The 25969-nt window shown below is 43.8% G+C and overlaps 1 protein-coding gene across 1 annotated transcript; it reads right to left on the bottom strand.

The window, feature by feature from the left end:
* Positions 1–3085: 3085 nt before the first annotated feature.
* Positions 3086–15948, bottom strand: LOC115356568 (NLR family CARD domain-containing protein 3-like). The gene is made up of 6 exons (XM_030047783.1): positions 15912–15948; positions 10139–11909; positions 9862–10035; positions 9077–9250; positions 8860–8906; positions 3086–4413 (listed from the first exon to the last, which is right to left on the bottom strand). Exons 1-6 carry the CDS (start codon positions 15946–15948, stop codon positions 3875–3877), a joined length of 2742 nt encoding a protein of 913 aa, XP_029903643.1. The 3' UTR covers positions 3086–3874.
* Positions 15949–25969: the final 10021 nt, after the last annotated feature.

Raw genomic sequence — 25969 nt, forward strand, 5'->3', positions numbered from 1 at the left:
TTCTGAAAAGCATTTATATAGATTCATTTTTTGCAATGACAGGGTGGACACATTAAGATTGAACACATTCAAGTTCAATCATAAAATGATGAAAATGTCAAAATATAAATGTTTATATGTACTCTCTCAGCAGGAGCTATTCTTCACTCCATTTGTAAAAGACAAAGCAGTGGTAGTGATTTCACTGATTACAGCAGGTGGTTTCTTTTAGTGGCAGTAACCACCTAATGACGGGGTGGACAGCAAATCTAGGGACACATGCAAAACGTTTATTATTAATATGAAATTAGACCATAAATGATCCAATTGACTCACTTTATTCAAGTACTTGATGAGAGCAACAAGAGCATGTAAAAGGTTTGTACATTGTATATCATTTATCTACTTATTTCACTCAGTGAAGTTAGTAGAGAGGAGTTTGGGACATGGCAAAATCACATGCATCTAATCATAGAACATTTTTTTTAAATATGAAAAACACCCTTTTAAAGATGTATCTCTGTACCAATGTGTGTTTAAATGTTTGGCCATTTATAATAAACCCTCAGAGTTTTGTTATTTTGCAGATTTTTCATGAAAAGTGAGTGATTTCTGCCCGGGACACCAAATGGTACCCTATATTGATATTGACTCCTATATGATTAGACTGGTACTTTGAAATTCAATTATAGTTATTATTATTATTATTATTATTATTATTTCAAAATAACCCAGCTGCAGGCTTCTCTCGAGCTGTTGCAGATGACGCAAAAGATGATTGCAAATTCTAGCTGTAGCAGCAACAACAATGTGGGGGAAAAATTGCGGGGTCCAAACTGTCAGTAGTGTACAGACTGTAAGGCAGGTGCAGGAAGTGCTGCCCTCAGCCTCCCCCACCCCTTCCAGTGGATGTGTCCATCCATGGAAGAACAGAGGTCAAGCAGGAAATAACCAAATCAAGAGAGATCGAGTGGAATCTAAAAGTTCTAGGTTCAAATTGAAAATAAAGTTCACCCGAAATAGATAAAAGGTCCAGAAAACAGAAAGGTGGAGCAGAAAACGTCAGAGAGAAAAGGGGAAAAAAATGTCGAAGTTGATGCTGCACCTTGAAGCGTTCATGCCTCCGGCTGCAGAAGAAGACATTGTTCTGGCTTTGGACGCTGATGGAATGATCGTCAGGACGGCGGAGAGGAGAGCAGGGACGGGACGTCTTCTCAGGCAGGACACGCTGTTCTGGTCTATTAGCTGGGTGAGGGTGTTGGGACAAAGTTCAATATTAAGTACACGAGTTGTTAGGGTGCCAACTGGACTCTGTGGCTCAGCCTGATGCTGCTGGATGCAGCTCAGAAATGTGCATGTTGGGGACAAAAGCAGCCAGTTCAGACAAAAATTGCCAGGACTGAATTTTTTTCTCAGTCTGACCCGGACTACCTGTCTGATCACATCAGAGCTTTGGAATTAAAAAACGTCCTGTCAATGGTAATAAAACTCATCTTATTGAACATTTTACATGATCATTTTTGTTGACTCCATAATAAACTGTAACAATAAAATGTGTTAAAAAGCAGATAAATGATAAAAGACACCAAATTATTATTATTTTTTTAATAAATAATGTGGAAGCAGTGATTTAATAGGTGATTTATTCTGCAGGTCAGAGATCTTCAGGTCGGTCGGCCCAAAGACATTAAAGAAGGATTTCATTCACTTGGAGTCAGAAAATAATTCTTTACACTTGTAAACAAAGTTTGCAGTGTGTCAGACAGAAGGCACGTAGAAATCATAAAGAAAATCCCGCACACCGTCTCAGACTCACAGCTTGAACTTTATTAAACAAGACAACGTTACAGTCTGCTCAGGATCTTCCTCAGGTGTGAACAGCAGGTGACTGACACGTTCTTATACAGTCACCTGTCAAAGAAATGTGAAGCAACTGGACTTTCTCTCATCACCACAGAAACATTAACACAATTCACAATCAGATAAACGTCTTGCAGCATTAAAGAATAAAACATGTATGATGGTGTAGCATTGATTATTAAATGCAGAATACCTTTAACAAGCGTAACTTCACTACACTTTTAAACACCTCAATAACATCATCACAAGAGTTTAAAATTAAAAACAATCAATCAATCAACAAAAAATAAAATCTCTGATGTGGAGGTCTATCATTAATTTATTTATTTTGTTTCACTTTGTAAGTTTGTGTGTGAGTGTTAGATATGAACACAAGTCGTTTTTTGCAAGTTTAAGTCAAGTCTCAAGTCTCTTATGGTTGTAATGAGTGTTTTATATCATCGGCTGCATCGCTGTGTCTAAGCTATTCAAAGCATCTACAGAACTAGTGTCATTCATTTTTAAAGTTTTTTTTTTTTTTTTTTTAAGTATTTTACAATAAAAGAATATAACACTCTTTAGAGCGTATTGTACACCCATGTATACTGCCCAGCTCTGGTGTCGGTATAAACAAGGCAGCATTAGAAAACTCACAGTGGCCTATAATGACAGCATGAGGCTGCTGCTGAGAGGCCCAAGAGGCTCCAGTGCAAGCCATATGTTTGTCTGTGTCGGGGTACCTACCTGCCCTGCTGTTTTACGTAACCTGATGTATAGTTTTTTGTGTAGGGCATCTGAGTCAAAAAATGACTTAATTGCTATCCTGGCTAACCCTGGGCGCAGTTCTGTCAGATTTTTCTCTAAGCTATGGAGTCACTGGCGAACATGTCTGTATGTTAGACCAGTGGTTCCCAACCCAGTCCTCAAGTACCCCCTGTCCTGGAGGTTTTTGTTTCAGCTCTACTCTTTCACACCTGATCCAATTAAGGCCCTTGCACCTTCATGCACGCCCTCTTCAGGTAGATCTGTTTGAGCCAATCAGTATGAAGCCCTTACATGGATCAGGTGTGAAAGAGTAGAGCTGAAACAAAAACCTCCAGGACAGGGGGTACTTGAGCACTGGGTTGGGAACCACTGTGTTAGACATTGAATGTGGTGGATAGCTTTGTATTTATCTTTTTACTGTGTTGTTTTTTATTGTGATATGGATCCCCTGGGTCTGAAATAAAGGAATAACTAATATGTTTAAGTTATGGAAGCTGTCGGGTTCTCTTTTCTTTCTGTTTGAAAAAGCTCTTTGTCTACTGGCTGTGGCCAAGGGTGGACGGGGAAACCGAGTATTTCCCCCGGTGGGCTGGTGGGCTGGGCCACGAGACAAAGAAGAAGCAAAAGAAAAAGAAAAAGAAAAAGAAAGGGGAAAAAGTCTAGTGCAATGGCCAACAGCGTTGTTGTACACAAGGAATTGGTGGTGGGGTGCTGGGTCGGGCAGCTATTGTTGTGATAGGCTGTACCTATCATAGGCTGTACGTATCACTGCCTATGCTGACAGCCAATCAAATTTGGTCCACGTGGGTATGTCCCACCCATTTCCTCATGCTGTTGCAGCTGTCACTGTCACTTGTCAATCACTCTGCACTAACGGTACAAGACAGCTTTGGTGGATAACGAGCCAGCGCTGGGGTGTCGCGACTCGCGTGTGTGTCTGTGGAGGAGAGGAGGTGGAAGAAAAGGTTAGAGGTGATCGAATTGATCAGGTTAATAGATTAATCCCCCAAATCCGTGGAAAATTAGAGGAATGGCGGTGCGGAAAGGAAGAAAGGAAAGAAAAGGCACTCCAGGAGAATGCGGCCCTGCATTGCACCCGACTCGCCCCGCACTTCAAACCCCCAAGGCCTGCCTGGTCTCCTGAATTAAGGTCTTCAGAACCTAAAATCTCAAGTCTCAAGTGACCGTGTGTGCAATTTCAGTCCAAGTCCCACACTCAAATCCCCATCTTTAGTGTGTGTGTGTGTGTGTGTGTGTGTGAGTGAGTGTTTCTCCACACAGGACATAACTCTCACTCCTCAAAGTCACACAGAGACACTGAGGAGTCATGTTCCCAGAGGTCAAACCCAAAGTACAGAGGCTCAGTGAAGGTGTTGTTGAAGGTGTGGAGGTGGATCAGTGTGTCAGAGGAGACGCTGTAGAAGGACAGAGAGCCAGCAGGCCAGTCCAGATACACTGCCACTCTGTTAGAGGGGGAGGGGGGGGCAGGAATGGCTGCCTGTCTGTTATTGTGTCTGGCAAAGAAACCACCATCAGAGCAGGCCAGACTCCAGGACTTGTCATTCCTGCCAAGCCCACAGTCATCACTGTTTCCTTTCCTGTTGATTCCTCTGTAAGTCACTGCTATATAAACTGTTCCCTCCCACTCGACCTCCCAGTAGCAGCGACCAGTCAGACCATCTCTACACAGGACCTGTTGCCAGCGGTCAAACCTCTCTGGGTGATCAGGATATGGCTGCTCCTCTGTCACTGCTGTCACCTTCCTGTTGTCCTCAGACAGGACGAGGTTTCTGTGAGTTGTGTTTATGTCCAGTTGGAGTTCACAGGAATCTGATGGAGAGAACAAGACACAACAGACCTGCTGTGGTTATCTGCTGATTTATTAACAGTTTGATTATTGATTAGTTAGCACTTAGCACTTGATTAGTTAGTTAGCAGATGGTGACACATTGTGTCAGCCGTCCTTTTCATTCACAGCAGGATCTGAATGAATGGACGTCACAAACTGCTTTACATCTGTAAGAGCCATTTATATGTGGATTAAATCGTTTATGAATTTTTATAAAATAATACAACAAAAACACCACTATTAGCTAATAGGTCCTTTAATTTTTGAAAAGTTATGAATGTTTTTAACAGTAAACTGTGAAAACCTTGGATCTCAGTTTGGACAGTTTTCTGTGTTGAGTTGAGTTGTTGTGTCTGTAGTTTTAATGTCAGTGAAAACTACAAAAATTTTGAGATACTACTACTACTACTACTACTACTCTTTGTTCCCGGTGGAACATAAGGCTGCGACTGTCTGCTTCCATCTCTTCCTGTCCTGTGCAGTATGTTGTGCCGGGCCCCACGTTAGGTATGCCGTCTTCAGTTCTGAAGTCACAGTTCTCCGCCAGGTTGTTTTTGGCCTCCCTTGTTTCCTCTTTCCAGGTGGGGTCCATCTTAAGGCTACTCTCGGAATGTGGTCCATTTGGAGGACATGTCCGAGCCATCTGAGCCGTCGGTGTTTGATTTCCAGCACCACATTGCAGTAGTTTGTCTGTTTGTACAGGTCCTCATTGGGAACTTTTCTGATCAAATCTTTCTTTCCAGATGGTCTGAAGGCTTGCAAATGTGCTTCAGGCTTTCCCTAGCCTTATACTAATGTCCCTGCTGCATACATTGTCCTTTCTAAAAAGATTTCCTAGATATGTGAATTCCTCAACATAATCCAGGGGGTTACCATTCACAGTGATCAACTGCTATGTCAATTCTGCCCAGCAAGATTCTGCAGAAGACCTTTGATGGTATGGACAGCAATGTGATGCCTCGCCAGTTGTTGCAGTTCTGTAGGTTTCCTTTCGTATGAATTTTGGTAATCAGACCTTTGGCCCAGTCCTCAGTAATGACATTTTTGTCCCAAATGTTCCTAAACAGGTCAGTGAGGATCTTGACTGAGGTGTTGATGTCAGCCTTCAGCATCTCAGCATGAATGGAGTCAAAGCCTGCAGTTTTCACACTCTTTGTTGCTTTGGTGGCACTCTTGACTTCTGTTTCAGTTAGGGGGCTGGTGTTGATGTTTAGTATGTTATCTACAAAAGTTAGGATAGCAGGCTGTTCTGGCTCAGGACAGTTGAGGATTTCCCTGAAGTGCTGCATCCATCTTGTTGCCTGTTCACTCTGTGTTAAGAGGTTGTTCCCATCTTCATCTTTTACAGGAGCAGAGTGGCTGATGTTCTTTCCACAGAGTTGCTTGGTGATTTTGTGCACAACACTCATTTCTCCTCTTGCTGCTGCCTGTTCTGCTTTGCCAGCTAACATCTCAACAAAAGCCCTTTTGTCATTCCTGGCGCTCTTTTTGACCTCCGTATCCTTGATTTTATAGGCTTCTTGGACCTGTTTTTGGATCCTCAGTGACTTGGTGTTGAGCATCAGTTGTTTTCTTTGCTCAATTTCCTTCCAGGTGCCAGATGTCAGCCACCCCTTATTGTTCTTTTGTTTGTAGCCCAGGACTTTCTTTTTATAGATTTCTCCAGTGCTCTCAACACCATACAGCCTCTCCACATGAAGGACAAACTCACCACCATGCAGGTTGACCCATCCCTCGTGTCCTGGATCACGAACAGACCTCAGTTTGTCAGGTTGGGGTCTATAACATCAGACACAGTGACCAGCAGCACGGGGGCGCCACAGGGACTGTAGTGGCCCCCCTCCTCTACACACTTTACACAGCGGACTTCATGTACAATGCCGAACTGTGTCACGTACAGAAGTTCTCTGATGACACCGCCGTTGTTGGGTGTATTAGAGGGGGTGATGAGGGAGAGTACAGGTCCCTTGTGGAGGATTTTACCACCTGGAGTCACCTGAACCACCTACAGCTCAACACCTCCAAGACAAAGGAGTTGGTACTGGACTTTAGGAGGTGCCGCCCATCTCCTCTACCTGTTAACATCAGCGGCGAGGAGATTGAGGTGGTTGCCTCATATAAGTATTTGGGGTTCTAGGTGGATGAGAAGCTGGACTGGTTGGTGAACACTGACTACTTATAAGAGAGTGCAGAGCTGGCTGTATTTCTTAAGGAGACTGGCATCATTTAATGTCTGTAAAAAAAATGTTGCAGATGTTCTATCAGGCGGTGGTATCCAGCGTCCTCTTCTAAGGGGTGGTGTGTTGTGGGGGCAGCATCAAACAGAGGGACACACAGAGGCTGGACAAACTCAACAACAGAGGTGGCCTTCCTGCCACCTCTGTTGTTGGTGCAGAACAGGACTCTGTGGTGTCGGTGGTGGAGAGGAGGACTCTCAACAAACTGTTCTCCATCACTGTCTGCTTTTAACGCTGCTATTTTAATGTTATTTATTTATTATCTTGTCGACTCTTTATACTTGATCCTGTTTCCTATGTACAATGTGTGAATGTGGAACTGACTTTAACCAAGTAATCAAGCAGCTGAGAGACTGGTTGTAAGACTGTCAGGTGACCTCCAAGTCAGTTTGGGGATGTCCTTATGGGGAAAGATGGTACCACCCACCACGTAGTTGTTTTCAAGGCAGAACTCGACAAGACACTCACCATTGTCATTCCTAACACCACAGCCATGGCTCCCAATAGCTCTGTCACAGATGTCATTATCGGCTCCAACTTTGGCATTCATCTCACCTTGTTGTAACTCATCCTGTTATGAGGTTTCAGCACAGTGACCAGCAGTAATACCCTGTCGCCGTCTATCTGAGCTGACCTGCGCTACACCGGCTCCACCCTGAGTGCTATGGGAGGAGTCTGTGGAAAAAATGGGAATTGAACACAGCTTGGAGTATTAAGACTGATGAAGGAGAGAGGCCTGCACTCTTACCTGGAGTCTCCCATGTACAAATGAAGTATTTGTCCTCTTTGAAAAACAAAAGTTTATGTAAATATTGTAAATAAAGCAGCAAAAGAAAACTTACAAGATGCCTTACAAGGCTTACAAGATGTGTGGCTAAACAATGGAAAAGATGGCAGAGGCAGTTGGAAGGAAAAAGAAGAGAACAGGGGTACTTTGTGCTTTGATCACAAAGTTATTGAGAAAAATTGATGAAACTTTGGCTTCTGAAGAATCTCCAGATAAAGGCATTGTGGAAGAATCTTGTGATATTCTTGTTGAAAAAGAGAATTTATTGGAGGAATTGGACCGAGAGGTTGAAGCAGGAATTGATGAAGATGATCTTGAAAAGGAAGCTGTATCTGTGATAAAGTATCAAGAGGATATGGGAAGATGAAAAACAAGAATGAGGAGGCTGTTGAATAACCCAAGCTCAGACAATGCAGCCAGTGAGAGCAGTGAAAGAAGTGTATATGGACATAGAGTGATACACAGATGATCAGCAACATATCATGCAGAGGGACCTTGGAGGCGGTTCATTGTAGCTCCTCATACCAGTCGTCCCTGTCCTCTTTCTCAGCTTCATTAGTGGGTATGTAACATTGTATGATGGTCAGTTTACAATGTTTGGAAAGGAAGCGAGGTCTGATGATTCTGTCACTTCCAGGTTGCCTTTTCTTGGGAGACTATGAGAGTCACGCCGTGTATGTGCATGTCTATATGTCCGGAGTTGAGGATGAGTGAACCGTTGTTGGCTGTTTGACGTCCAGAACCAGTCCATCGGCACTCACTTATTCCTAGGATTCCAGCCTGTATATTCTCATTTCGCTGATGACCTGGGCAAGGTTAGATGTTTCGTACATAGTGCGGACATTCCATGCTCCTAGGCGGATCATCGTTTTGGGCCCGAGAAGACTGTCCTTCGCACTTCTGACTTCCTGTTGAAGGGTTTGATCAGGAGTGGTCATACTGAAGGGTTGGCTAGAGTCTACTGTGGCGCCCGTGGTTGTGTTTACAGCAGTTGTCGTAGTTTCTGTAACAATGTTTTGTTTTACGGGGTAGGGTTGCCAGGTGCTGGTTTTTGTCCAGACTCTACTCTATAAACCTGCCTGGCATGGTTGAACCTACTAAGGGTATGAGCCCCCTACAGTATAGCCTTCAAAGTCATGGAGGCATGTAAGCAACCCCACCATGGCAAGGTAGCAGCACAAGGCGGCTGAGTGTGTTAACTGTTTTTACTGTATGTGTAAAAATTAGCTTTAAAATGTGTAAATATTAAAAGAATAAAGATAGTCTTTGTGGTGGAGCATCAAATTTGATTTTGTTTGGTTCAACAGCAGCTGAGAACAAGCAGCAGAAACTGCAGCTGCAGCATCTAAACAGCTGAATGTTTGCTGCTTTGCGTTCAGGAGTCAAACTAAATCCACACTTACACTTCCTCAGACCTGGTTTCAACCACTGCTCTCCACCATGGTCCACCCTGGAGGAAGAAACAGAGTCAGCCAGCAGATTCTCTTTGATGATGTAAACATGGGCAGTAAATAACCTTCCCTATGAAGGATTTAGCAGACCACATCACTCATATCCACCATTCAACATGAAACAATATTCCTCAGCCCTCTGTAAGACATTGTGTGTGTCTCTCCATACCTGAGAGCCTCCAGTCTCCAGGTTGGATCCTCCAGTCCAGCAGAGAGCAGCTTCACTCCTGAGTCTCCTGGATGATTGTAGCTCAGGTCCAGCTCTCTCAGATGGGAGGGGTTGGAGCTCAGAGCTGAGGCCAGAGAAGCACAGCCTTCCTGTGTGAGCAGACAGCCTGACAGCCTGCACACCATCACAAACACAATCAGTCCACCTCATCATCTGCTTTGTGTTTTCACAAAAACCCACACAGGTTAGGAAATTGATCAGTGACATGAAGCTGCATGTAAATCAGGATTCAAAGGTACAAAATGTAATATTATTGCTCTTAAAATGTGCTAATGATCATGACACAGCAGCAATTGTTCACTAATGTTGTTGTTAGCATAGCAGTCAATCCACTGTCACCACGATGGCAGCTGAAATTTGAGCAGTGGGTCCTTGGGAAAAACCCTTGGGAAGGATTTTCCTGCTGTCACCCGAACTGGGACATTTTCTTCTATTGGCAGCATGAATGTTGTCACCAAGTTTCATGGTGATCCACCACAAAGCTTTGGAGATTTGCTGCTCTGGACCTAACTGCTGAGCGACCGACACGGTGACGTACAGACCTCTGTTTCACAGCAGGGCAAGAAGAGATGAAGACAAAAACACTGAACAGATGATCCTGATATGGATCTTACATGGTTACACTTTGCAGATTCAGGATCACTGAGCTGAGACAAACTGCTTTGAGTGAATGGACCTTAGTGTGAAATGTGACAAATCAGTCAATCACTGTAAATGGACATTACCTGAGAGTCTCCAGTCTGCAGTGTGGACTCTCCAGTCCAGCAGAGAGCAGCTTCACTCCTGAATCCTGCAGCTGGTTGTTACTCAGGTCCAGCTCTCTCAGACTAGAGGACTGGGAGCTGAGAACTGAGGCCAGAGCTGCACAGCTTCTCTCTGACAGATTACATGCACTCAGCCTGAAGAGGAAGTAAAGATGAAAACAATAACATGACAAAGTTTTCTCTAGCGGAGATAACACTATGTTATGCATGAAATATGTCCAGTTCCCTTTGAACATACACAGATTTCTTGGAGGCTTTGACCAGTGGCAGCAGCCCCAGAGGAGCCTCGTCTGAAGCAGAGTATTTCTTCAGGTCAAACACCTCCAGATCTTCTTCTGATGACAGTAAGATGAAGACCAGAGCTGACCACTGAGCAGGGGACAGTTTGACTGTGGAGAGACTTCCTGAACTCAGGTACTGTTGGATCTCCTCCACTAGAGAATGGTCATTCAACTCATTCAGACAGTGGAACAGGTTGATGCTTCTCTCTGGAGAGGGACTGTCCCTGATCTTCTCCTTGATGAAAAGGACTGTTTCCTGATTGGTCTGTGAGCTACTTCCTGTCTGAGTCAGCAGGCCTCGTAGGAGAGTCTGATTGGTCTGCAGTGAAAGACCCAGGAGGAAGCGCAGGAACAAGTCCAGGTGTCCATTTGGACTCTGTAAGGCCTTGTCCACAGCACTCTGGTAGAGGTGTTTTAGTTGGGAGGCTGATTGTCCTTCTGACAGCAGATTGACTCCAGAGTTGATGAATGTCACAAAGACATAAAGAGCAGCCAGAAACTCCTGAACGCTCAGATGGACAAAGCAGAAAACCTTGTCCTGGTACAGCCCACGCTCCTCTTTAAAGATCTGTGTGAACACTCCTGAGTACACTGAGGCTGCTGTGATATCAATGCCACACTCTGCCAGGTCTGTTTCATAGAAGATCAGGTTGCCTTTCTCCAGCTCCTCAAAAGCCAGTTTTCCCAGAGACAGGATCATCTCCCTGGTCTCTTGAGTCCAGACTGGATCTGTCCCATCTCTCCCATGATATTTGACGTGCTGCACTTTGGACTGAACCACCAGGAAGTGGATGTACAGCTCAGTCAGGGTCCTGGGCAGGTCTCCTTCCTCACTGGTTTTCAACACGTCCTCCAGAACTGTAGCAGTGATCCAGCAGAAGACTGGGATGTGGCACATGATGTGGAGGCTTCGGGACGTCTTGATGTGGGAGATGATTCTGCTGGCCTGCTTCCCATCTCTGAATCTCTTCCTGAAGTATTCCTCCTTCTGTGGGTCAGTGAAGCCTCTCACCTCTGTCACCATGCCAACGCACTCAGGAGGGATCTGATTGGCCGCTGCGGGTCGTGTGGTTATCCAGACACGAGCAAAGGGAAGCAGGTTCCCCTTGATGAGGTTTGTCAGCAGAACCTCCACTGAGGTGGACTCTGTAACATCAGTCAGGATCTGGTTGTTCTTGAAGTCCAGAGGAAGTCGACACTCATCCAGACCGTCAAAGATCAACACAACCTGGAACTGCTCAAACCTGCTGATTCCTGCTTCTTTGGTCTCAGTGAAGAAGTGATGAAGAAGTTCCACCAAGCTCAACTTTTTCCCTCTCAGCAGATTCAGCTCTCTGAAAGTGAATGGAAATGTGAAGTGGACATGCTGGTTGGCTTTGTGTTCAGCCCAGTCCAGAGTGAACTTCTGTGTTAAGACTGTTTTCCCAATGCCTGCCACTCCCTTTGTCATCACTGTCCTGATTGGTTGATCTCTTCCAGGTAAAGATTTAAAGATGTCTTTGCATTTGATTGGTGTTTCTGGTCTGGCTGGTTTCCTGGATGCTGTTTCAATCTGTCTGACCTCATGTTCCTCATTGAGCTCTCCACTCTCTCCCTCTGTGATGTACAGCTCTGTGTAGATCTGATTCAGAGGTGTTGGGTTTCCTGCTTTAGCAATCCCCTCAAACACACACTCACACTTCTTCTTCAGGTTAGATCTGAGTTCACGTTGGCACCCCGCGAGAGTTCCTGAGTGAACAAACAACAAAAAACATCAACAAATGGATGGCATATAAAATGTGAGACATTAATATTTCCTGTGTCTATTGCCTCATTCTTTAAAAGATTTTTTTTTCATTTCTACTTTATTTGATTGTCATAGTAGAGACATAAAGGAAAGGCAGGGGAGATGACAAGCAGCAAAGGGCCTGGGCTTGGATTCGAACACAGGATGCTGTGATCTGAGGCCTGTATCACGAAGCTGGATTAAGGGGTTAGCGAGATAACTTCAGGCTCAACTCCGGATTTTCTGTATCACAAAGCTGGTTCACCTCTGATCGGGATAGAAAACCTGTCCTAATCCTATCCTGAACGCTAGCCTGCTCCGGGGCAGGCTAACTTTCAGGATAGGATTGAATCCTATATAAAGCACCGCCCCCTGGCCAATCAGCTGTTTGCCAAACCGTGGCTTGACCAATCATTGACGATCCCATTGAACAACGAGTCCAAATAAGGAGAGCATTACGGCATTAAAGGATTTTCCTTGACCGGCCATATCCGTAACATTTTGCCGACAACCCTCTGTATGAGAGAGAGGCTGTAATATTAATGTGAAGCAGCTTCAGCCTGGCTACCAGCTGCTGCTGTACAGAGCTGACACTCTGTGGGAGAGGAAAACAGAAATGAGAAATCGTTTCTGTTTTTTTTTTTTTTTTTTTTTAATTTGATAATTAAAAGTATTTTTAGAGGCGTTTCACAACATTTTAGGGACATTTAAAATGGCTCAATTAATTAGCTCTAAATGTTTTTGGGGGGCAAATTATTCCTGGGTGAGAGAATAGGCCTGATTGACAGCTCGCTGATGCAAATATGAAAAAGGATCATTTGTACCCTTCATTCAAGAGGGCGAGTAGGCATTTATAGTTGCCTTTTGTTCCTGTTCAAACGCAGCTCAGTATCTGATTTTATTCAGGCTATCAACCTGATGCACTGACTGACGTGATTAATTTTTGGTGTCCGCTTCATTTTATTATAGCCTGTATAATAAATGGCAATAAATAAATGTAGCCTATAATAAAATGGCAAACTTACAAAATGCAATGATATTCTTGTGTTTTTGTGTTTTTACTTGCTCCCACGTTCTTTTAACCCTTGAGGGGTCACACCTGGACGAATTAAATATCTCTCATACACGCAGCACATCTGTGCAGTGCAGTGAGTTCATAGGTTTCAGCGTCAGATGTGGACTTAAGCCACTGATGTGTAATTTGCGCATTTAGTCGGCAACTCGTTGCCGAGCATTCTGCCTTCTCTTCGCGGCAGCCGCGGCGTTCGATTTAGTGTGTAGATGTTGTTTTTCCTCCTCATACTTTTCCAGTAGGCTATAATATGCCTCACCTCCGCCGTGACATACGCTGTGCTTTTTTCCTTGTCGCTCATGTTTGTGATTGGTCGGCTGCCTGAGACTCCGCCCCTTATGCGTGCGCGTTCAGGGCTCCTAATGAGGCAAACCTGGATCGAATGAGCGAGTTGATAACCAGCGTCGTGATACCGCTTATCCCTGATCACCATGATCTCGATTAGCGTAGCCGGACAGGTCTGGCTAATCCAGCGAAAACTAAGCTTGCTTCGTGATACAGGCCTCTGGACTCAGTCCTAAAAAGTGATTTGTGTTCCTATCAGGTGAGCTTCCCTGTATTAGCCCTTTTGGACTATAAGCAAACTGTGACATGCCCTGAAGGCTGTTTGCCAGGTTCTTGAATTGTTTCCATGGCTATGACAGTTCCAGGTAAAGGTCCTGGAACCTGATTTGGTTCCTGCTCAGGAGGTGATAGTAAATCCTGAGTTCCTTTTAGCAGGAACTAGCAGGGCTGTGCATCTTGATTGGTCCAACTGTTGCCTTGACAACACTCATGTAAACATGAGCTGTCAGCGGACGACAACACAAAGCAGCCGGCGCCAAACAACAGACTGCAGGAACAAACAAAGAGCTGCATGTCCTGGGGCCTGTACCATAAATCTGGATTAACATACCCGGGCTTTCTCTTAGGGTGCTTTCAGACCTGTCCCATTTGGAGCAGTTGTTCCGAAACAGGGAGCGTTTCCCCCTAAAGATCGGTTCGTTTGGGCATATGTGAACATAGCAATCGCACTCGGATGTGGGACAAAAAAAGCGGGCCGAGATCGCCTTGAAGAGGTGGTCTCGGCTCGCTTCCGTTCGAGCCCTGGAGCGGTTTGTTTGCAGTGAGAACATAATCGACACAGCAACCGACACAACTCACTCATAACTGTGGTTCAACCAGCGTCAGAGCCCATCTTCGTCGGCGATTCCTTGTCGCGGCCCGTCTTCTTCTCAGTAGATGCAGTATAATATTATTTTCCCTGCGCAGTCTTGATTTCCGGTAGAACTGGATGTTTTCCTCAGTTACAGAACACTGGTACATTACCCACAGAAACACACAGAAACAGTGGTGTGGTCTACGTGATACGCAGGTATACGCCGTATACCCACTAGAAAAGGTCCCGAATTTCCATATAACCACTTTAAAATGCGCAAAGATACGTATCAGTATGTTTTTTTTTAACATAATGTTCACTTTCACGTTAATAAAGTCGCCTTCTCTGTGTTACAAAGCAGGCTCTTTTTGACCATATTTCGGGGAACACTACAGCTGAAGCTAACGTTAACGTTTCAGAAAGGGAGCATGTGTGTGTGTGTGTGCGTGCGTGCATATACCCACTAGAATAAACTAGACTACACCACTGCACAGAAACAAACTAGCCACACACGCTGAAGATGCTCCATGGTTTTTGTTTTTTCCGGGGTAAGAATGGAGGAGGAAACTTCTTCTTTTGGGGTAATTTCTGACCAATGAGAGAACAGTTGGTTCCCGCATGGCATTTGTTTACAGCTTTGAACCGCTGCAGATGGTTGCCCTGTGAACACAAACGCCCCAAACGAAAAACGAAACAACTGTATCGATTTAGTCCCTGAATTGGAACAAAGCAAACGGGCCACAGGTCTGAAAGCACCCTTAGTTATCTGGCTTCACTTAACCAGACATTCGCACTACGGATTTTGCGGTTATCAACTCGCTAACTGAACCCAGGCTTTTCCAATCAAGATCTGTGCGCGCTCACATAAAAAGGGCGGAGTTTGCTGCATGCGACCAATCGCAGACAAGGAAAAATCCAACCGAGCCGCATACTTTATGACGGAGGAGCAGACAATAATCTGAAATAAATACGAGGAATATAAATCCATTATCCAGGCAAAAAGCAACACAGTTGCGGCTGCCAAAAGCCGCAAGGAATGCTGGGAAAAAATCGCCAACTGTGTCAATGCATAAACTAGTGGGATTATAATCTGACTTCCCCACCATGACGGCACGAGTAGATGTGACTACAGTAACATTTGTGTGTTCAGTAAATGAATGTGTCTCCCACTCAGCCATACACTCCCGCAGAGGAACTGGCCCTCTCTCACAGTGAGGGGCGACCCTCGCTGGGCCGCTGCCCTCAGTTTGAGTTTCGTCAGAATCGTCACTTTGATTCAACTGGTTTTGATATTTCATTTTATAAAGCATCTGACGCCTCGTGTTTATTCTGCTGGTTAAAATATTATTTCACTGTCTCTTAAAGACTGTAAAACATTTGGCACCAACTCTCATGTGGACTTTTCAGGGCAGCCAGCCTAAATACTAAATATGAGCAAACTAATGGAAACCTAAAGGAGCCCAGAGGCTGGCCTGGATTTTATCAGGCTTTTATTTAATCCTCTGAATTAAATCCCCCTCATTTATTTTCAAAAACATTTTTAACAATCATTACATCAGTCTACAAGATCAATTTCTGGTTGGACAGTGTAGAGTCATGAGTAAAAAAAAAAACAAGACGGATTCCTTCTTCCTCTTCTCTTCAAACTTGAAAAAATGTGTGAGGAAAAAAAAACAATTAAAATAAAAAGTCTAAGTAAAACGTATGAAAAAAATGCTCAGCCTAACCTGGAAAAAAGGAGCACAAGTTGTGCACCTGGATCCGCTGGGTTCTCATCAAATGGGCAGGCCATTTTCCAAGAGAGCTGATTGGTCAGTAGGTGGGGCTTCTCTACCTGCTGAGCTCTTATCCTGAACTTAGCCTGCTCCTGAGCAGGTTAGGTGTTCAGCATATGTTACCATGGCAACATACCCCGATAAAAAGTAAACCACCTTCATGGTACAGAAAACCCAGCAGGGTTAAGCCTGAAGTTAGCTCGCTAAGCCCAAATCCAGCTTTATGGTACAGGCCTCTGTTCAGGATTTGAGGAGGAAAAGGTTGACAGTTTTATAAACAACACAGCGCCGCCTCAGCTGGAGAGCCACCACAGTGACAGAACTACAACAGACAATCCTTCTGTTATTTAGAAAATGGCAGACTGAAAAGAGAGCTCAACGTGAAACTGAAACCAACCAGACTTGGTGGATGCATGAGACTTGCATGGAATCTGAACTGTCACTTTAAAGGAGTTGAAAGCCTCTTACTGCTCTGCAGACGCTCAGCCAGCTCCTCCTGCTTCATTCTCCTCAGGAAGTGCAGTGTGATCTGCAGAAAAGCCTCTCTGCTGCTCCACCTCTGCTCTTCCTCCTCACCGTCCAACACCTCCTCATCCTCCCTCTGCCTCTCTAAGCATTCTGGGTAATCTGGCCTCAGAGACCTCTGGAGGTTTTTCAGCTCCTTCTTCACAAAGGTGACCATGTTCTCCTCCAGCAGCTGCAACAGAAAAATAAATGAATCAGACTTCCACATTAAAATCTGGACACAAAACACCAAATCAAATCCAGGTCAAAGAGGCTGAAAGATGTAAAGAGAGCAGCACGGAGACGATTCTGAGCAGAATGGTTGTTTTTCAGTTGGTATGTTGTTGTACATTTACACACCATAAATATGGAGGCCAGGTCTGTTTGATGCTGCTGGGCAGACTGAGCACTGGGAACCTCTGAGCTCTGCTGGTGGACTCTGTGGAGGACACACACACACACACACACACACACACACACACGCACACACACACACACACACACACACACGCACACACACACACACACACACACACACACACACACACACACACACACACACACACAGGAAACTCAGTCAGCAGAGTCTGAAGGTTGGAACCAATTCTGTATCTCATGACTGTGATTCTGAAAACAGAAAAAAACATCAGTTTGAAATAATTACCCATGATCCACAGAGTGTCGTCCGTCTTTGAAGTAAATAGGATGATCTATAGACCAGTCACTCCTCATGGACACACAGCTTGCCTCAGGTTCAGGTTCAGGTTCAGGTTCAGGGGAGTCTGGTCTCTCCTTCTGGATCCTGATAGAAACATCAGGAATAGAGTGAAGGGATCAGAGTCCTCATTAAAAAATAACTGTAATTTTACTTTCTCAGTAAAGTTAAAATGCTAAGATAATAATGTCTTACTTAGTTTTAGAGGCATATTTGTCTAAAACCGTTGAGACTTCATCAGAGATTGAGAGCTATAAAATTTAATTTGAACTGGACCTTGAAACTCAGTCAAGAATGGGAGCTGAACCAAATCTATATCTCATGACTGAATCTGATAACAACAAACCCATCTGCTATTTTTTTTTTTATTACTGTTAAATAATTAACTTTGATTATAGAGTGGTGTCCATCTTTGAAGTCAAGTTGTAGGGAAATTGAATTTTTAGAAGACAGGGTTGGAGATGGAGAACAGTCATGGACAGTCAGAGATCCTCGTCTTACCTCTGAGCTTTGGTCTGGCTGTCATGTTCTCCAGACAGAGTGGTTCTAGAGGCGGGGAACCTCCTCTCTCTCTTCCCAGCCGGTTCCATAGCAGAGCCAACACCTTGACACAAACACAGCGGCTGATTGATGACAACAAGCTTTCCATGACAGGATGTGTGCTGTCTTCCTGTCAGCACCATGTCACATATACAGAGTGGACGTAACACTCAGAGCAGCCGCCCTTTACATCAAACCCACTGAGCAGCTTCATCTACAGAGGACTTTGAATCCTCTGGGACTCTTCACACATGGACTGACAACAACTGACAGGCAGAAAAGTTTTATTGCATCATCTCAACAAAATTCACTTTGTTTTGCTTTTCTGGGGAGAATTTTGTGATAATTTTCTTGCAATTTAATTTTGAAAGTACATCTATAATAACTGAAAATTGTTGTCTTGTACGTTTTTTTTTTTTTTTTTAATAACTCCTGATGATTGTTCTGTTCATTTTCTGATTTCTTTGTGTACAACATTTCAGACCAGTTTTCAAAGATATGTTTCATGTAACTGAGAACTAATTTCTTGCCATTTTTCTACTTCTACTTAACCTTGTTATTTTTTTTAAGATGCAGATGCTCAGGTTACAAACAGTTAGTACTGAAACAGTAGGTTATTGCTGGGTAAAAAAAATAATATATCAGGTGAAACAACAGGTCATAATATTTCCTCTCTTGGTGTGTCGACAGCAGAAAAAAGGAACTTCAGCCAAGTTGATGCAAGCTGTCAGACCGGCCGTTTGCTGCATGTTTCATCAGTGAAATGAGTTCAGATCACAATCTGCCTGACTGTGACTCTGTTCACCACTAAAACATGACAACTACAACAGTTTAGACAAAGATGATTTTGTTCTCAGTGTCAGAGATCAGAGGTGAAGTGAGCCAGATGCAGCATCATTCTCTTCCATTTTTCTGTTAACAGGAAAAATAAGAGAAGTCGCCTCCAGATTCACCAAACCTTCTCAGCCAGAATGATGAAGCCCAGCAGGATGTAAAGTGGAGGTGTGTGTCTGAGCCTGTCAGCAGCAGAAGGAAACGCCTCCTGAACACAATTTAACGGCAGCTGTTGCTCTATCATCTTGTTGACTCTTTATCCTTGATCCTGTTTCTTATGCACAGTGTGTGAATGTGGAACTGATTGTAGACAGGTAATTGAGCAGCTGAGAGACTGAATTTCCTTCGGGATAAATAAAGTATTTATCAATCTATCTATCTATCTAATACCTGTCTTGTCACTGGATTTTTTTCTGCATCTTCAATGAACATTCAAACGTCTGCATTCATACATTTTTTACTTAATAATACAATCCTAATAATTTGGCTCTAAAACATTAAATAACCTGAATGTGATCACACACTGACATCCATTTAATGCATTTTCATGCTCTTCTGTTTTAAAACATGTGTTTCCATGTGTTGGACAACCGATTAGTGACTGAGACCATGAGAGAGTTTTTTCTGATCTTGGTGAGAGCGCTGTCGATCACTCCTAACATGTTTTTAACTGAGACAAAAGACAAAATAAGAACACAGCGGTGAATTCCAGAAATTACGTAAGAAATTACGTAAGAAATTACGTAATATTCGCTCATCTATCCAAATAATTGAATTCAGGTGTTCCAATCACTTCCATGGCCACAGGTGTATAAAATCAAGCACCTAGGCATGCAGACTACTTCTACAAACATTTGTGAAAGAATGGGTCGCTCTCAGGAGCTCAGTGAATTCCAGCATGGTGCTGTAATAGTAATGTAATAGGATGCCACCTGTGCAGTAAGTCCAGTTGTGAAACTTCCTCGCTACTAAATATTCCACAATCAACTGTTAGTGGTACTATAACAAAGTAGAAGCGATTGGGAACGACAGCAACTCAGCCACGGAGTGGTAGGCCACATAAAATCACAGAGCGGGGTCAGCGGATGCTGAGACGCATAGTGCGCAGAGGACGCCAACTTTCTGCAGAGTCAATAGCTTGAGACCTTTAAACTTCATGTGACCTTCAGATTAGCCCAAGTACAGTACGCAGAGAGCTTCATGGAATGGGTTTCCATGGCCGAGCAGCTGCAGCCAAGCCTTACATCACCAAGCATAATGCAAAGCATCGGATGCAATGGTGTAAAGCACGCCGCCACTGGCCTCTAGAGCAGTGGAGACGCGTTCTCTGGAGTGATGAATCACGCTTTTCCATCTGGCAATCTGATGGACGAGTCTGGGTTTGGAGGTTGCCAGGAGAACGGTACATTTCAGACTGCATTGTGCCAAGTGTAAAGTTTGGTGGAGGAGGAATTATGGTGTGGGGTTGTTTTTCGGACGTTGGGCTCGGCCCCTTAGTTCCAGTGAAAGGAACTCTTAATGCTTCAGCATACAAAGACATTTTGGACAATTTCATGCTCCCAACTTTGTGGGAACAGTTTGGAGCGGGCCCCTTCCTCTTCCAACATGACTGTGCACCAGTGCACAAAGCAAGGTCCATAAAGACATGGATGACAGAGTCTGGTGTGGATGAACTTGACTGGCCTGCACAGAGTCCTGACCTGAACCCGATAGAACACCTTTGGGATGAATTAGAGCGGAGACTGAGAGCCAGGCCTTCTCGACCAACATCAGTGTGTGACCTCACCAATGCGCTTTTGGAAGAATGGTCAAAAATTCCCATAAACACACTCCTAAACCTTGTGGACAGTCTTCCCAGAAGAGTTGAAGCTGTTATAGCTGCAAAGGATGGGCCCACATCATATTAAATCCTATGGTTTAAGAATGGGATGTCACTCATGTTCATATGTGTGTGAAGGCAGCCGAGCGAATACTTTTGGCAATATAGTGTATATATATATAAAAAACAAAGGGAGCTATCAGTGTCACTCCTGTCACTCTCAACAACCAGCCTGTGGAGGGAGTGGATCATTTTAAGTACCTCGGCACAATCACTGACAAAACCTTGAGCTTCACTGAGAACTCAGAGAGTATTTTTAAGAGAGCAAATCAGCGACTGTTTTTAATAAGGTAACTAAAGAGCTTTGGTGTAAGTCAGCATGTTCTGGAAATGGCACGTAAAGGCCTGGTAGAAAGTATTTTACAATTCAACATAGCGGCTTGGTTTGGCAATTTGAGTGTGAAGCAGAAAAATAGGCTCTTCAAAATTGTTAACACTGCAGGGAAGGTGGCTGGGAAGCCACAAAAGCAACTCTGTGAAGTGTTTGACAAAGCAGGAGTCAGGAAGGCCAGACAGATATCTGAAGATACTGCACACCCTTTGAGTTCAGAGTTTGAACTGCTCCCATCTGGCTGCAGATTCAGGGCTCCAAAGGCAGGCCGCAACATTTATAAGACATCTTTTATTCCTCATGCCACACAAGCACTGAATACGATGTGACCATCACTCATTCTCTGTGGATTGTGACACTCATCTGCTGCTGCTGTTTCATGTTCATACACATTTTATCTTCATGTCACTGTACTGTATGTGGTGGGGTGTTTTAATGGTTTGCTGTGTGTCAGTTTGCTTGTGTGTGATTTGATGCCTTGGAGAGACCAAAGACAAATTTCCACTAAGGTGGACAATAATATCAATCAATCAATCAATCTATCAATGTATCATTTGCATAATATTAACAGTACAACAGTAAGAAAAAAAAATATTACTACTAATACTAATGACAAATCAAAGCTGCAAGCAGCGTTGGACGGGCCCTCGCCCATCCCAAGCCAATCAAGCCCACTTGATTCAAAGTTTAAACGAGGCACGAGACTCGGATCTATAAATCTCCCATTTACATGATTTTGCTATCTTTTACCGTTTTTGAGTTATGGCAGTTTTAGTTTGAGAGTGTTTTCTGCTCCCTCTGAGCTCTTACAATGGGTGTGTATTGCGCATTCCTGAGGCAGCTAGAGTGAGTCACATGTCCAGGCAGAGTGCAGAGCAGAGCACACCAGAGTCAAAAACGTTTGAAAACTCTTCACAGCTCCCACTGTTGTGAAGCTCTTATTTTTGTTAACCTTTTCCTGTTTGGTGTCTCACTTCCTTTATACTCACTAGATGTTTCGAGCTTTGCCACCACCTAATTGCATTGATTGAGTTCACCTGTTCACTCCCTTATTTAAGACTGCACTTCCCTTCACTCCTTCTTTTCACTTTCACATGGGGCGGCAGACCTGGTGAGTTTTGTTTGTTACCTTAGTTTAATTAGTAACCTCAACCTTATTGACATTTATCTTTATTTTGTGCAATGAGGTCAGTTTATGTTCAGTTTTAATCTTTTGTTTGCTTTCTTTCAGACCTGATGACCCATGTGTGTCTGTTTGCCCCCTTTTCTCACACTGAACCTGAGAATAAATCCTTTAAATAATCTGCATCTCCTGGCAATGCTTTACATTCCTGACAGAATGTTTCTGTAATGATAGTCTCAATGAGAAAATTGAACCTCCTACATTACACCCACAAACTTGGTCCAATCCACATCAAAACTACATATTTTAGTAGGAATTTTCATCCTCTTTCCATCTGCATAGTTTTCAAAGCTGTCAGACTTTTACTTTAGACTCCAGGGGCCTAATTAGTGCCAAGTGTCAGCTTCTTCACACTTAACTCCATGGGAAAAAACGAGGTTTTGGTTTTGGCCACTCCAACAAACAAATCGAGGAATGACGAAATCCCGAATAACTTTTGTTAAGCACTGTGTCCTCTGTCATCTGTCAACTTTTCAAGCCGATTCCATTTACGCCGTCGAAGGAGACAGATTTTGTTCCAAGCGAAATTTTGGGCGAGAATGTGAATTTGAAATGCAAATTGCGGACTTCCTGTTGGTTTTAGACGGGGGGTGTCAGCGCGTGAATTGTAGGGCTTGATGAGACCTACATTTCGGCGTTGGTTTGGTCTTTCTATCACATTCCTGTGGGCCGCAGCGGCTGCCTTTGTGTGCCTAGGTGGCGCAACCTAGCCCATTTTTGCACTTAGGGGTCTGTTTGTCCATTTTATCCAATTTTTCACCAGACCTGGGGTGTGTGCCGAATTTGGTGAGTTTTTGAGCATGTTTAGGGGGTCAAATTAAGGCCGAATGACACGTAATAATAATAAGAAAAAACGGTACAGATACAATAGGGCTTCGCACTGTTCCAGTGCTCGGGCCCTAAATATAAAGGATATAAATTCTCTACACTCAGAATAACAACACCACTGGTCAACAGGCAGGAATAACAGACAGTGCACCTCAAAGCTTATAGGCATAAACAGACAGAATTATCAAGGTCACAGTGCCCCCTTGTGGCGACACACGTAATATAAATTCCACTCCAACTTAGCGATGTATTTCCATCACTAAACATTTCAAACTGTCTTAATATAGGGAGTAATACACATTAGACTGGTAGAATAATACACAGAATAACCCAGACAGTGACTGGCGAGCTGAAAGGAGAATTATTCACTCGGCAGCAACAGACTTAGAAAGTTTCCCCCGCAGCGCCGAGGTGCGCTCCTGAGGGTTTAAAGTGCGTCACAGTCACACCATGGAGGAAAATACAACAAGGAAATATCGATTGACCTACTGCCGTCTCTATGTTATTATATTAGCAACACAGGCCGATATGTAATATCTAACATCTGAAACAACATTTCAGTTTTCACAGAACTAAGTAAATAAACAACAGGTTCTTACTTAGAGGTCAGGGACTCACAGCGAAGGGAAAATATGATGCACCGAATTCACCTTCACACAAACTCATTACTCTAGCGGGCCAAACGACTAATTATGTTTTAAATTAAGGAAAACATGGCCTACATTCTATTTTCTGGGCACTCTTTTGTACAGACACAGTTTCGCAAATCTAGGGTTACCGTCTGGAGTGGGGAGGGGCAGTGAGAGAAATGGTCGAGCGAGGTAGACAGTGAACAGAGAGAGCGAAAGTAGGGTTTTGACCCACAGCAACCAGGAGACGTTCTCACACATTTAATCATTTATTTACGCCCACATTAGTAACAATATATGCAGGAACATAAATACTAAGGGCACAGACTTAAGAGGTTCTCTCTCTCTCTCTCTCTCTCTCACACACACACACACACACACACACACACACACACACACACACACACACACACACACACACACCGAGCGGCCTGTCCTCACCTGCAGTGAGAGCGGGGAGTCCAGTGGAGTCCAGCTGCTTCACAGTCTCTGCTCTGCTCTCCTGTTCACTTTCTGACTGCTGAGCACTTTCACACAACTCCCATTAAAAAGAGTCAACTTCCTGTTTCCACACAGCGGCTGCTAACACAGGACACTTTGGAGTCAACTGGACAATCTGCACTTTGAGCACAGAGGGAGCGGCACGGCGGATTCAGAGCAGGACGAGGCTCTGCTTTCACTTTCCGGTTCCGTTTTATGGAGCAGGAGCGCCACCAAGTGGACATGAAGGGAACTTCTCTCGATCCTTTCCATCAGTCCAGACAATATAAACCTGAACACGGGGCCTCTCACCTGGGAGACACATGGATTTCAAATCTACTTTCCCTCTAAATGGTGTATTATTTTGGTGTATTATAACTTTGTACTAATGAACGTGCAGTCACTCCTGGCGCCAAGTTCCTGTTTGAGTCAGTGATGTGAAATTATCAGCTTCTTCATGCTGTGCATTGTTTCCTCTTCTGTAATTTAATGTGACTTGTGTCTCATAATTTCCTCGAGTCGTCCACGGCTCCTTGTTACACTGCAGGTGTTTTCATGCTGTGTTGTGTGTGTTGAGGTGTAACACGTTCACAAAAAATATCGGTTTTATCCTCTTCTATTAACCTGATTGTGATTTTACCCAAAAACACAGAAATGATATTTTTAAAAGAGGAGGAGGAATCCATATTTTCAATCTAAACAAAGTTAATTTTGTGTAATTTCAAAATGATTCTGTTCACATAGACACATCATCACTCTGCTCTCTTGATCCCTCTTCTTTTACCTCATTTATTTTATATATTTTATTTATTTTGCTGCATTTTTTTTAATCACATGACTTGTTTTGTTCCTTGTAGTTTTTATAAAACTGGAGGCGATACAGACTCAAATGACTGTGCTGTGCTTAGTTTCCTCTGCCACTTCGTGTCATCCAATAAAGAGACATTACACTCTAAATCAATTTCTTGCGATGCAATATATTTTTGGCCACAGGATGGCGGGGCCCAAGGGCTCACAGCTGAAAAAGGCAACATGGATCAAGACTTTCCAAACAAAAAAACAAGACAAGAAAGGCTGGGAAACAGCTAACTACAGCAGAAGCTGTTGAACTACAGCGACCAATATTCAACCAGAGAATCTTCCGGTAAACTGCAATCCTGCACCATTCTATATGATTAGACTGGTACTTTGAAATTCAATTATAGTTATTATTATTATTATTATTATTATTATTTCAAAATAACCCAGCTGCAGGCTTCTCTCGAGCTGTTGCAGATGACGCAAAAGATGATTGCAAATTCTAGCTGTAGCAGCAACAGCAATGTGGGGGAAAAATTGCGGGGTCCAAACTGTCAGTAGTGTACAGACTGTAAGGCAGGTGCAGGAAGTGCTGCCCTCAGCCTCCCCCACCCTTTCCAGTGGATGTGTCCATCCATGGAAGAACAGAGGTCAAGCAGGAAATAATAAAATCAGAGAGAGAAAAGGGGAAAAAAAATGTCGAAGTTGATGCTGCACCTTGAAGCGTTCATGCCTCCGGCTGCAGAAGAAGACATTGTTCTGGCTTTGGACACTGATGGAATGATCGTCAGGACGACGGAGAGGAGAGCAGTGACGGGACGTCTTCTCAGGCAGGACACGCTGTTCTGGTCTATTAGCTGCTCAAAGTCGCTGTGCTGTGTTTTTTTTTTTTTTTTTAAATCAGGTCAAGGTGAGAGGGTTATTCTGGTTCAGCTGCTCTGTTGCTCCGGGTCGCTCCAGCAGGGGGCAGCATGGTGCCTGACAGCCGGACAGCAGCAGTGAATGAACCTGTTTAAATCGTGTCGGCAGGAGGAGAGCCTGACTGTTGAGCCTGATGTGTGAGCTGCATCAGATCAGCTGGGAACACAAAGTGAACAGAGTCTGTTGATTAATGTGCAACTTCACACACACCTCCAGCTCCTCACTAGGCCAGGCCTGCATGGAGGAAAGCTCTGTCCAGTGGGAAAACTGAGTTTGGCTGTTTGGTTGAATGACAGCAGCAATGCATTTTGTCATAGACTATATTCATGACATGTGATTTTGGAATATGTGTTTCATTTAAGTCACAGATTGTATGTTTGAAGTACACAGAGAGTT

This window comes from Myripristis murdjan, chromosome 24 (genome assembly GCF_902150065.1).
Source record: "Myripristis murdjan chromosome 24, fMyrMur1.1, whole genome shotgun sequence".
NCBI classification, from domain to species: domain Eukaryota; kingdom Metazoa; phylum Chordata; class Actinopteri; order Holocentriformes; family Holocentridae; genus Myripristis; species Myripristis murdjan.

Bases quoted from the DNA above. Each gene is read 5' to 3' on its own strand.
- LOC115356568 (XM_030047783.1), bottom strand. From the start codon at position 15,948: ATGGCCTGCCCATTTGATGAGAACCCAGCGGATCCAG. The intron at 11,910-15,911 runs GTGCACAACTTG...TTGTTCACTCAG, and splicing joins TGAGAACCCAGCGGATCCAG to GAACTCTCGCGGGGTGCCAA. The intron at 10,036-10,138 runs GTATGTTCAAAG...CTTCCTCTTCAG, and splicing joins AAAGCCTCCAAGAAATCTGT to GCTGAGTGCATGTAATCTGT.